The sequence below is a fragment of the Coregonus lavaretus genome (genome assembly GCF_964263955.1).
Source record: "Coregonus lavaretus genome assembly, contig: HAP1_SCAFFOLD_280, whole genome shotgun sequence".
In the NCBI taxonomy this organism is placed as follows: domain Eukaryota; kingdom Metazoa; phylum Chordata; class Actinopteri; order Salmoniformes; family Salmonidae; genus Coregonus; species Coregonus lavaretus.
Window position 1 is genome coordinate 374,539 of NW_028161584.1, and position 10,089 is coordinate 384,627.

Below are 10,089 nucleotides of genomic sequence, written 5' to 3' on the forward strand. Positions count from 1 at the left end.
TATTATTTTGAACTACTCCAAAGCAATTACATGTGGTGCAGGAACCACTGACTCACTGCATGATTCTATAGTATTATCAAGACACCTGCTGTTTTTATTTATCTTTTATTTTATTTCACCTTTATTTAACCAGGTAAACCAGTTGAGAACAAGTTCTCATTTACAACTGCGACCTGGCCAAGATAAAGCATAGCAGTGCGATAAAAACAACAACACAGAGTTACATATGGGGTAAAACAAAACAAAAATCCAAAAAAAAATACAACAGAAATACAATTAATATACAGTGTGCAAATTTAGCAAGTTATGGAGGTAAGGCAATAAAATAGGCTATAGTGCAAAATAATTACAATTTAGTATTAACACTGGAATGATGTGCAAGAGATGATGTGCAAATAGAGATACTGGGGTACAGATGAGCAAAATAAATAACAATATCGGGATGAGGTAGTTGGGCGGGCTAATTTCAGATGGGCTGTGTACAGGTGCAGTGATCGGTAAGGTGCTCTGACAACTGATGCTTAAAGTTAGTGAGGGAGATAAGCGTCTCCAGCTTCAGAGATTTTTGCAATTTGTTCCAGTCATTGGCAGCAGAGAACTGGAAGGAATTGCGGCCAAAGGAGGTGTTGGCTTTGGGGATGACCAGTGAGATATACCCGCTGGAGCGCAGACTACGGGTGGGTGTTGCTATGGTGACCAATGAGCTAAGATAAGGCGGGGATTTGCCTAGCAGTGATTTATAGATGGCCTGGAGCCAGTGGGTTTGGCGACGAATATGTAGTGAGGACCAGCCAACAAGAGCGTACAGGTCACAGTGGTGGGTATTATATGGGGCTTTGGAGACAAAACGGATGGCACTGTGATAGACAACATCCAATTTGCTGAGTAGAGTGTTGGAGGCTATTTTGTAAATGACATCGCCGAAGTCAAGGATCGGTAGGATAGTCAGTTTTACAAGGGCATGTTTGGCAGCATGAGTGAAGGAGGCTTTGTTGCGAAATAGGAAACCGATTCTAGATTTAACTTTGGATTGGAGATTCTTAATGTGAGTCTGGAAGGAGAGTTTACAGTCTAACCAGACACCTAGATATTTGTAGTTGTCCACGTACTCTAGGTCAGACCCGTCTAGAGTAGTGATTCTAGTCGGGTGGGCGGGTGCAAGCAGCGTTCGGTTGAAGAGCATGCATTTTGTTTTACTAGTGTTTAAGAGCAGTTGGAGGCTACTGAAGGAGTGTTGTATGGAATTGAAGCTTGTTTGGAGGTTTGTTAACACAGTGTCCAATGAAGGGCCAGATGTATACAAAATGGTGTTAACTCTTAACTGGTTAGGACAGCTCATGAGGTGTCCTAAATATCTGCCGACTAGGTGGGACTAGAGGCTTCATGCATAGCTTTAATTTATACCCATAAGAGTAAAATATATTTATTCTCATCAAGACCAATTTTCTACTCTGAGACTTTGTGGATATGGGCCCAGATCTCAAAACTTTGAATGTTTGTTTTACATATAAAAAATAAATAAATGAATATTACTAATGTAAGCCACTGTAAAGACTGGGTTTAGTTTATTGTGTTGCTCTGCTCATGTCCGCGTTCTGGAACTGTCCGCGTCCCCGTACAGAACTGCCCGAGTTGTCTGGTGTCGTCCACAACGTCCGGTGTGGCGCCAGGATATTGTCCAGTTAGGAGCAGAGTGGGCTGAAGTGATCTTGGGGAATAACGACAGAGTTCGTTTCAGTGTTGAGATACTGGAGTTTATTGTTCAATTTGCTTTTTGATTAAGGACAGCATGTATATAGTTAACACTGTAGGCTTACCTCAAGTAACTTATTATTATCAAGGTTATTGATACTTGGTGAGAGGGTTACTGCTCCCCTGAGTACACGTTGTGTTCACCGAACATGTAAGCGATGGCTGGCGGATATCCATCAAACGTTAAACCGTTTCTGGTCATGGTTAACCATATTTGTTTTCAGAAAAGGGTGTACAACCTAAACAAAACACATGTCCCTGTCCTCTTTTTCAAGATGTGGCTGATTTAAACAGCCAGAATACATTTTTAAATTAAGAAAAAAATGAAATATTTGACGATTTGTTGTTTCCAAATGGGTATAATGGGGTGATTGTTGTCTAATCGGGTGGTCTAGCTAATGGATTTGTAGATCTGACACAGTTGCTACCTCAGATTATGAGCCTAGCAAGTGTCATGAATGAGTTATGTAGTACCCACATACGGCCACAGGGAAGAGCAAGAGAGCCATAAACCCATACTGTTTTTTGCCTTAAAAACAGTAAACCTAACAATCAATCAATCAAAAGTATTTATAAAGCCCTTTGTACTTCAGCAGATGTCACAAAGTGCAATACAGAAACTCTAACCCTACGTATAACCTATTTTAGCCTCAACCCTAGGTATAACGTATTTTAACCTTATTCTATTTTAGCCTTAACCCTAACCCCTAACCCTAGTTATAACCTATTTTAGCCTTAACCTTCACCCTAATTCTAGGGTAGGGTAGCCTAGAACACTTTTAGAAACTATTTTAGTAATAATATTATCTTAGTAAATACAATTATAGTACTAAATAGCATTTTCAATTTTTGGTTAATCAAAACCTGTCAAACATTTTGCTTTTTTTTGTTATTAGTTATTTTATGATATTTATTATTGCAAGACAGAACACTTGATAAATAAGACACTTTTGTTTTATTTTTCAAATGTGGCTTGAACTGGGTGACCTAGTAACCTCTGTGTGAAAGTCCAGCAATTGGCGTGGGATAGGTGGGGCAGGTTTGAGACTGATCTAAGGAATTTACAAGAAAAATACACTTTATTCTCAGCTGCCTCACCAATGTCTGTACGTGAATTAATAACTTTGATTTGCTAAATATTTCCAATAGATGGCAGCATAAGACAACGAAGCATCAGTTATAGGCTACAAGCAGCAATATGATTGACATAAAATAGCATGCAACCAAATACTATATGTCCCATGATTTTCTAAAATGGTCACTCATTACTTTAGTTAGCTATATATCTCGTATTAGGCCTGTGATGCTTTTGGAAGAGCAATTAAATAGTGACTATAGCCGGTGTTGAACCCCTGGTAAATAATCACTAGTCGATGCTCCAACCTCAACCCTAGTATACATGCATTTGAAATATCTAATATTACGATTAAACAACCTCGGAATAGATAAGACAAGAGTGCGTCTTCCAGCCCGCCAATAAATTACATCATGCAACCCTCCCGGTTAGCAAATGTACCTCAACATGCCCCTCGCTTGTGCTAGAAGGCAGAGTGCTCGCTGCTGGTTGATGAATCTGACAATGAATGTACTAGGAAAATACATTTTTCTCGACCAGAGGTGACTAAATTAATGTTCAGGCTTATTGATCATCGTTATAGTAATGAAGTATAATTTCAAAACATGAGCATAAAAACAGCTAATAATAAACATGAATCATCATTATATTATTTCACAGTAATCTGTTAAATGCTTTTTCAGTCGTTCCTCTTGCATTAGCAGTGTGGAAAGGGACAGTAAAAAGCGTGTGCAGGAGTTTTCCTGTGAGGGGGAGTGGTGGTGTATCCAGGGAGAAAACTAAACTAACCTTCTGAAATGTCATTCATGGTCTTATGATTCCATCTATTGGAATTATTTAGAAACTGCAGTAGTACTGAATAAAGTGTATATCCTTACTAAAGTAGTAATTACTCAGAATTACAAAATATGACATTTTCTAGTTCATTTTACCACTTACAACCATAAAATAACCATGTATAGCATGACAAACAATGAAACTGACATAAACCAAAAACACCATACATTTAGTTAACTATATATATATATATATATATATATATATATACAGTGGGGGAAAAAAGTATTTAGTCAGCCACGAATTGTGCAAGTTCTCCCACTTAAAAAGATGAGAGAGGCCTGTCATTTTCATCATAGGTACACGTCAACTATTACAGACAAAATGAGGAAAAAAAATCCAGAAAATCACATTGTAGGATTTTTTATGAATTTATTTGCAAATTATGGTGGAAAATAAGTATTTGGTCAATAACAAAAGTTTCTCAATACTTTGTTATATACCCTTTGTTGGCAATGACACAGGTCAAACGTTTTCTGTAAGTCTTCACAAGGTTTTCACACACTGTTGCTGGTATTTTGGCCCATTCCTCCATGCAGATCTCCTCTAGAGCAGTGATGTTTTGGGGCTGTCGCTGGACAACACAGACTTTCAACTCCCTCCAAAGATGTTCTATGGGGTTGAGATCTGGAGACTGGCTAGGCCACTCCAGGACCTTGAAATGCTTCTTACAAAGCCACTCCTTCGTTGCCCATGCGGTGTGTTTGGGATCATTGTCATGCTGAAAGACCCAGCCACGTTTCATCTTCAATGCCCTTGCTGATGGAAGGAGGTTTTCACTCAAAATCTCACGATACATGGCCCCATTCATTCTTTCCTTTACACGGATCAGTCGTCCTGGTCCCTTTGCAGAAGAACAGCCCCAAAGCATGATGTTTCCACCCCCATGCTTCACAGTAGGTATGGTGTTCTTTGGATGCAACTCAGCATTCTTTGTCCTCCAAACACGACAAGTTGAGTTTTTACCAAAAAGTTCTATTTTGGTTTCATCTGACCATATGACATTCTCCCAATCCTCTTCTGGATCATCCAAATGCACTCTAGCAAACTTCAGACGGGCCTGGACATGTACTGGCTTATGCAGGGGGACACGTCTTGCACTGCAGGATTTGAGTCCCTGGCGGCGTAGTGTGTTACTGATGGTAGGCTTTGTTACTTTGGTCCCAGCTCTCTGCAGGTCATTCAGTAGGTCCCCCCGTGTGGTTCTGGGATTTTTGCTCACCGTTCTTGTGATCATTTTGACCCCACAGGGTGAGATCTTGCGTGGAGCCCCAGATCGAGGGAGATTATCAGTGGTCTTGTATGTCTTCCATTTCCTAATAATTGCTCCCACAGTTGATTTCTTCAAACCAAGCTGCTTACCTATTGCAGATTCAGTCTTCCCAGCCTGGTGCAGGTCTACAATTTTGTTTCTGGTGTCCTTTGACAGCTCTTTGGTCTTGGCCATAGTGGAGTTTGGAGTGTGACTGTTTGAGGTTGTGGACAGGTGTCTTTTATACTCATAACAAGTTCAAACAGGTGCCATTAATACAGGTAACGAGTGGAGGACAGAGGAGCATCTTAAAGAAGAAGTTACAGGTCTGTGAGAGCCAGAAATCTTGCTTGTTTGTAGGTGACCAAATACTTATTTTCCACCATAATTTGCAAATAAATTCATTAAAAATCCTACAATGTGATTTTCTGGAATTTTTTTTCTCAATTTGTCTGTCATTGTTGACGTGTACCTATGATGAAAATTACAGACCTCTCTCATCTTTTTAAGTGGGAGAACTTGCACAATTGGTGGCTGACTAAATACATTTTTTCCCCACTGTATTTATATACTATTTATTTAGATGGGTGTCATTATCTGCCAAAGTAACACCACTGTAGATAAAGAAGAGCTCTCCAGTAGGTGAACCAAGTAGATGAGAGATGTAATGTTTGTCTCTGTTGTGTTGAAGCCCAATCAAGCAGGAGAGACCAGCCTCCCCTGTACCCAGCTGTGTGTCCATGAAGAGTGACCGGTCTATGAATCAACCTATACAGTTCAGAGAGGGAGACTTTTCTAGTGAACTAAGGTAAGAAGAACTCATGGGTCATGGTCAGTGAGTTAAACAACACTGTCTCTAGTCATTTCTCCTCTCCCATTTTACCATTTCGTTTTGTTGTTTTCATAATCCATAGGCTAAACCTTTTTTCCATTTTCATAGTCCTGAAACAATATTAAACTAACACAACATTCCCTGTGTGTGTGTGTGTGTGTGTGTGTGTGTGTGTGTGTGTGTGTGTGTGTGTGTGTGTGTGTGTGTGTGTGTGTGTGTGTGTGTGTGTGTGTGTGTGTGTGTGTGTGCACTCCCTGGATGAGATGTAATCTCATGTTTTTTCTACAGAAACCAACAGGAGAGATCAGAGTCAGAGATTCTCAGTGGTCAGTCTTCCCAGAGTCATCAAACAGACCTGGCCTCCATATTCAGTGTATGTGGTCCTGTTATGTACATTTGTTTTTGTTTACCTCAAGTAAAGTTGATCTGTCAATCATTCATTAATGTGTTAATGAGAAAGCATTTAGTCTCTTGCTTAACTTATTTACTTGATTTATTTCAGTTGCTTGAAGAGAATATTATGACATTTGTGAAGAACGAGCTGAAGATGTTCAAGAGGATTCTTAGTCCAGAACTCCCAGAAGGCTTTGAGAGTCAGAAGCAGGATAATGAAGTGGTGGATGCTGAAGATGAGAAGCAGGAGAGCAGTGCCAGAGAGGGGGCTCTGAAGATCACACTGCACGTCCTGAGGAAAATGAACCAGAAGGAGCTTGCTGACACACTGGAGAAAAGTAAGAGCTGTCTGCCTCATGTTGAATGCTGTTTTAGAACATTTAAAAGCTGTAGCTAAAGAACAGCTAAAGTAGCTGTGTAACTCAATGATATTGTAGCAGCCTTAACACAACACCTAGTGACCTCATCAAGTAGCAGCAGGGATGTGTTGTGGTGATTAATTTAGACAGAGAGAAGAGGAGAGACAGAGGAGAGAGAGCGAGAGAGAGAGAGCGAGAGAGAGCGAGAGAGAGAGAGAGAGAGAGAGAGAGAGAGAGAGAGAGAGAGAGAGAGAGAGAAAGAGAGAGAGAGAGAGAGAGAGAGAGAGAGAGAACATTATTAATGCCATCAATAATACCAATAATGATATAAATCAGTCACACCATTGTGTAATGCATTATGAAAACATTTATACAGACAGTTAAGATAATAAATTATTATAATTTAAACTTTATAAGACAGTTTTGCAAAACTGTAGGTATTAAATCAGACGTAATATTAATATCCTCTGTGTTATTTCTTCATTCAGATGAGCTTGCTGTGATTTGCCAACGTGAACTCAAATCTAATCTAAAGAAGAAGTTTCAATGTGTATTTGAGGGGATCGCTAAACAAGGAAACCCAACACTTCTCAATAAGATCTACACAGAGCTCTACATCACAGAGGGTGGAACAGGAGAGGTCAATAATGAACATGAGCTGAGACAGATTGAGACAACAACCAGGAAACAAGCAAGACCAGAGACTGCAGTCAAATGTAACGACATCTTCAAACCCTTAACTGGACAAGACAAACCTATCAGAACTGTGCTGACAAAGGGAGTCGCTGGCATTGGAAAAACAGTCTCTGTGCAGAAGTTCATTCTGGACTGGGCTGAAGGAAAAGCAAATCAGGATGTCCAATTTGTATTTTCTTTCCCTTTTCGGGAGCTGAATTTGATGAAAGAGGAAAAACACACTTTGATTAAACTTCTCAATCACTTCTCAATGGAAACCAAAGAATCAAGAATCTCCAACTACGACAAGTACAAAGTTCTGTTCATCTTTGATGGTCTGGATGAGTGCCGACTGCCCCTAGACTTCAAGAAGAACAAGATCTGTTGTGACGTCACAGAGTCAACCTCAGTGGATGTTCTGCTGACAAATCTCATCAAGGGAAATCTGCTTCCCTCTGCTCTCCTCTGGATAACTACCCGACCTGCAGCAGCCAATAAGATCCCTTCAGTGTGTGTTGACCAGGTGACAGAGGTACGAGGGTTCAATGACCCACAGAAGGAGGAGTACTTCAGGAAGAGATTCAGTGATGAGGACCTGGCCAGCAGAATCATCTCACACGTAAAGACGTCAAGGAGCCTCCACATCATGTGCCACATTCCAGTCTTCTGTTGGATTTCTGCAACAGTCCTTGAGCACATGTTGAGTACAGACAAGACAGAAGAGATGCCCAAGACTCTGACTGAGATGTACACACACCTTGTGGAGTTTCATACCAAACATAAGAATGAAAAGTATCTTGGGAAAGAAGAGACAGGTCCACACTGGAATAAAGAGAGCATTCTGTCACTGGGAAAACTGGCTTTTCAACAGCTTGTGAATGGCAATCTGATTTTCTATGAAGAAGACCTGAAAGAGGCTGGCATTGATGTCAATGAAGCCTCAGTGTACTCAGGATTGTGCACACAGATGTTTAAAGAGGAATGTGTGCTGTACCAGGACAAGGTGTACTGCTTCGTGCATCTGAGCATTCAGGAGTTTCTGGCTGCTGTTCCTCTCATTCATCAACAACAATGAGAATCTAATGGCCAAACCGCAAGTTACTGAAGTTACTGTCTACAAGAGTGCTGTGGATAAAGCCTTACAAAGTGAGACGGGAAACCTGGACCTTTTCCTCCGCTTCCTTCTGGGCCTCTCACTGGAGTCCAATCAGAAGCACTTACGAGGTCTCCTGACAAAGACAAGAAGCAGCTCACAGAGCCATGAAGAAACAGTCAAGTATATCAAGGAGAAGATCAGGGAGAATCCCTCTCCAGAGAGGTGCATCAATCTGTTCCACAGTCTGAATGAACTGAATGACCATTCTCTAGTGGAGGAGATCCAAAGCTACCTGAGTTCAGGAAGTCTCTCAGAAGAAGAACTGTCACCTGCACAGTGGTCAGCTCTGGTCTTTGTGTTGCTGACTTCAGAAAAGGAGCTGGATGTGTTTGACCCGAAGAAATACTCCAGATCAGAGGAAGGTCTTCTGAGGCTGCTGCCAGTGGTCAAAGCCTCCAGAGCTGCTCTGTGAGTACATAAAATGACATTTAAGTACTAATCATCAGGAAGAAATATTCAGTTTAGAGAAAAATATATATTATAATATGTATATAATATATTATATTATATTGAAAAACTTACTGAATCAGTGCATTGGTGTTCACATTTGTATAACAATATGACCATGCAATTCTAGGAGACGGAAGATTAATCTATATGTTGTTTAAGAGAATAAACCAAATGCATCTGCCATTGTCCTTCTACACTACTGGTGTTAAATTAACAGTGTGGTTGTGAAATCATGATGATATCTTTGCAGGCTGTCATTCTGTGGACTCACAGAGAAAGGCTGTGCTTCTCTGGTCTCAGCTCTGAAATCAAACCCCTCACACCTGAGAGAGCTGGATCTGAGTAACAATGTCATGAAGGATTCAGGAGTGAAGCTGCTCTCTGCTGGACTGGGGAATCCCCACTGTAAACTGGAGACTCTGAGGTCAGTATTCCTGTAGTTGGTCAACAAGTGATAACTGTTCACCAGATCCACATGTGTTTACCAGGCACACATAGTCCACACCATATGTGTTTGGACAGTGAAGCTTACAGTTTTAAATTTGGTGCTATGCTCCAGCATTTTGGATTTCAGATTGAATATTTCATTATAGAATGTCACCTTTTATTTGATGTTAATAATTGTTAATGGTGAGAGGTTACCATGTTTTGTTGTAGCCTCTGTAACTTTCTCACTCGTTATTATTCATGATTCATTCATGATCTTTCTCAATCAGGGCATCATTAGGATTCATTCAGTAGTGTTTAGAAACATGTTATCTACTCACAGAAAGAAAATTACTCAACACCAAAGAATAGCAGTGTGGTTTTAATATGATTCGACTCTTTGCAGGCTGTCAGGCTGTCTATTCACAGAGGAAGGCTGTGCTTCTCTGGTCTCAGCTCTGAAGTCAAACCCCTCACACCTGAGAGAGCTGGATCTGAGTAACAATGACCTGAAGGATACAGGAGTGAAGCTGCTCTCTGCTGGACTGGGGAATCCCCACTGTAAACTGGAGACTCTGAGGTCAGTATTCCTGTAGTTGGTCAACAAGTGATAACTGTTCACCAGATCCACATGTGTTTACCAGGCACACATAGTCCACACCATATGTGTTTGGACAGTGAAGCTTACAGTTTTAAATTTGGTGCTATGCTCCAGCATTTTGGATTTCAGATTGAATATTTCATTATAGAATGTCACCTTTTATTTGATGTTAATAATTGTTAATGGTGAGAGGTTACCATGTTTTGTTGTAGCCTCTGTAACTTTCTCACTCGTTATTATTCATGATTCATTCATGATCTTTCTCAATCAGGGCATCATTA

At 40.4% G+C, this 10,089-nt stretch overlaps 1 protein-coding gene across 1 annotated transcript in view; it reads left to right on the forward strand.

Annotated features, from left to right (window-relative positions):
- LOC311120367 (NLR family CARD domain-containing protein 3-like) overlaps positions 1-9,127 on the forward strand; it is a gene marked incomplete at its 3' end in the record, with an annotated part of 211,386 nt that extends 202,259 nt beyond the window's left edge. Inside the window, exons 7-8 of the mRNA XM_084194978.1 lie at positions 9,032-9,074; positions 9,110-9,127. Coding sequence (XP_084051104.1) covers positions 9,032-9,074; positions 9,110-9,127 — 61 coding nt within the window. The remainder of the gene's footprint in view (positions 1-9,031; positions 9,075-9,109) is intronic.
- Between the last annotated feature and the right edge of the window lie 962 nt (positions 9,128-10,089).